Genomic DNA, 2,887 nt, shown 5'->3' on the forward strand with positions numbered 1-2,887 from the left:
ACCCCTCACCTCCTCATCCCTCACCCTGGCCGACCCCTCACCTCCTCATCCCTCACCCCTGACCTCCTCATCCCTCACATGCGACCCCTGACCCCTTTCCCCAGACCCCTCACCTCCTCACCCCTCACCCGCGACCCCTCACCCCTGACCCCTTCGCTCCTAACCCCCTCCCGTCGTGTCGCAGAACAAAGCACAGACAGCTTGACCGCATGGGTTACCAACAAGAACGAGGACCGTGAGAACCACAGACACTAGTCCCTCCAGGTGAACATGCCTTCCGTTACACACACGCAAGTAGGGAAATGACGAGGATTAATAATAATCATAATCAAACAATAATAACCATAACAACAATAATAATAATAATAATAATAACAATAAAAATAACAAAAATGATAATAACAATAATAATTATAATAGTAACAATAATAATAATAATAATAGTATTCATCATACTTCCCCATCGTCATGATAACAATAATTAGCCCATAGAGCATGCTGTACAGTGTACATTTGCACTACGTCAATGCAATTATAATCATTATTAATATTAATATTATTATAATTATTATTATTATTATTCAACACTATTCCTCATTTCACTGTCACAAACACAAATCCAATAACAATACGTACGGTAATAATAACGACAATTGTAAAGCGCATAGAGCGTGGATAAAAGGCTCTAAATCAATGCAACTATCGTTATTATTATCATCATTATCATTATCTTAATCAAGCACTATTCCTCGCTTTACAGAGGTCAAACATCTGCTACAGAGGTGACTGTGGTATCCGTGGTAACCATGTATCCGTGGTATCCGTGGTAACCATGTATCCTTTGAATCCATAGTAACCATGTATGCTTGGTATCCATGGCAACCATGTATCCTTTGAATCCATAGTAACCATGTATGCTTGGTATCCATAGTAACCATGTATGCTTGGTATCCATGGTAACCATGCAGCAGGCTGGCTGCCCGCCCAGTGGTGATCCAACTTTCTCTGCAGCCTTCACCTTCGCTTGTGTTTGTTGCTACGACGACCTTTCACTGGCCCGGTGGGGTGGGGTGGGGTGAACCATCTTAAGCAGACGGTCCAAACAACACTTCCTTTAGAGTTCAAGTTCTTTCTCTCAGCCTCCCAAACGGAATAAAAAAAGAGTCGCGCCACAAAAGAGTGAGAGTCTCGCCACAAAAAGAGTGACAGTCGCCTCACATTCCACCGACCTGGCGAAATACCGGAAACATGTTCACTCTCCACTCCACTGACAGGCCCGCTCACCCTTACTTTTCTGGTACACTTGTACATGATTCTGTCTGCTGGAACCTGATTGGACGATGAGGCTGACCAATAGAACCCTACGTTTCCGTAGTACACTCGTAGATGATTCTGTCTGCTGGAACCTGATTGGACGATGAGGCTGACCAATAGAACCCTACGTTTCCGTAGTACACTCGTAGATGATTCTGTCTGCTGGAACCTGATTGGACGATGAGGCTGACCAATAGAACCCTACGTTTCCGTAGTACACTCGTAGATGATTCTGTCTGCTGGAACTTGATTGGACGATGAGGCTGACCAATAGAACCGTACTTCTCCGTACCACACTCGCCAGCAGACATCAATCTGGCTCTACTATACAGAGCACCGCCGCCACACACATATGGCCACAATTCGAATCCTCTGATTTACAAAAAAGATGAAGTGTGATGAAGCAAACACTCTCCTATCCATGTCTTTTCATGCTCCCTCTTTATTCACTCTGGCTGACGCACGAACAAATGAATGAATCCATGAACGAATCAATAAATGAGCGAACAAGTTTCTCAATCACTCACAAATGACCGAAGCCAAGAATGGAAGTTTCTTGCGAAATCTGAGAACGAGGCTCCGGTAGGAAAGCAGTATAGCCCGGCCCAGAAGCTCACACACGCTATGTCGGCGACATTCCGGCGTTCATTCAGCGTACAAATCACGGCTACTTGTACGACAACAGACAACGTTGACCCGAGAAAACTCATGCACTCGTACACGCACGCTCTGCGCAGGTCAGTCAGTCTTCTATCAGCTCTCGAATCAAGGTCATTTGTTAAACTTCTAGTCCAAGTCGACGTTAAACCGATCTAGTCCAAGCCAACGTTAACACTATACCCCAACGAGACACCGATCAGCCACGGTAAGAAGCCGTCCCGTTTCCGCACGGGACGCCGATCAGCGCCGGTGTGATATAGCGTGTACTGCCTCGGCATCTTGGTCCGTGGCGATAAGTGTTGTGCGCTCTCTGCGCCAGGTGGGTGCAAAGTTCTAAACCTATCGGGTCCTAGCTGACGTCAAGCCGACGTCAAGCCGACGGTAAACCTATCTGGGCCGAGCCGACATTAAAACTATCTAGTCAATGTCGTACAAGTCTGTGTATTGGTCGTACAAGTCTGTGTGTTGAACTTCTTTAGTCCGCGTCGTCCATTCAACCTCTCTAGTCGCAACTGTCGTTAAAACTGGTCTAGTCCAAGCCGGGGTTAAACCTCCATGTGCTTAGACGGTGGGGTGGCAAGGAACGGCTCGTGCCACATTCGCCGCAGGTCGCCCTGGGGAGATCACACGGAGTAAGGTCAGTCAGGGAGGGGACATTGATCCAATAAGATAAAATAAAGATAAAATAAGGATAAAATAAGGATAAGATAAGATAAATTAAGATAGATGATAATAAGATATAAGACAAGAAGAAGATAAGAAGATAAAATAAGGAAAAGATAATAGCATCAGGCTAGACGGTAAAAAAATCTTCTTTTATATCTTTCTTTCTTCGTCTCTCTCCAGTACTGTCACGGATGGGGAAATTGTACTGGTAACAAACACAAATCAACTGTCCTACGCCCCCCCCCCC

The 2,887-nt window shown here is 45.5% G+C and overlaps 1 protein-coding gene across 1 annotated transcript in view; it reads right to left on the bottom strand.

Moving 5' to 3' along the window:
- Positions 1-118: 118 nt before the first annotated feature.
- The window catches only part of LOC101851184 (signal peptide peptidase-like 3), a gene marked incomplete in the record, with an annotated part of 42,347 nt that continues 39,578 nt past the window's right edge, over positions 119-2,887 (bottom strand). Inside the window, 1 exon segment of the mRNA XM_013081753.2 lies at positions 119-2,588. Within this exon segment, the coding sequence (XP_012937207.1) occupies positions 2,520-2,588 (69 nt within the window).

Source organism: Aplysia californica, unplaced genomic scaffold, assembly GCF_000002075.1.
Source record: "Aplysia californica isolate F4 #8 unplaced genomic scaffold, AplCal3.0 scaffold00144, whole genome shotgun sequence".
NCBI lineage: Eukaryota > Metazoa > Mollusca > Gastropoda > Aplysiida > Aplysiidae > Aplysia > Aplysia californica.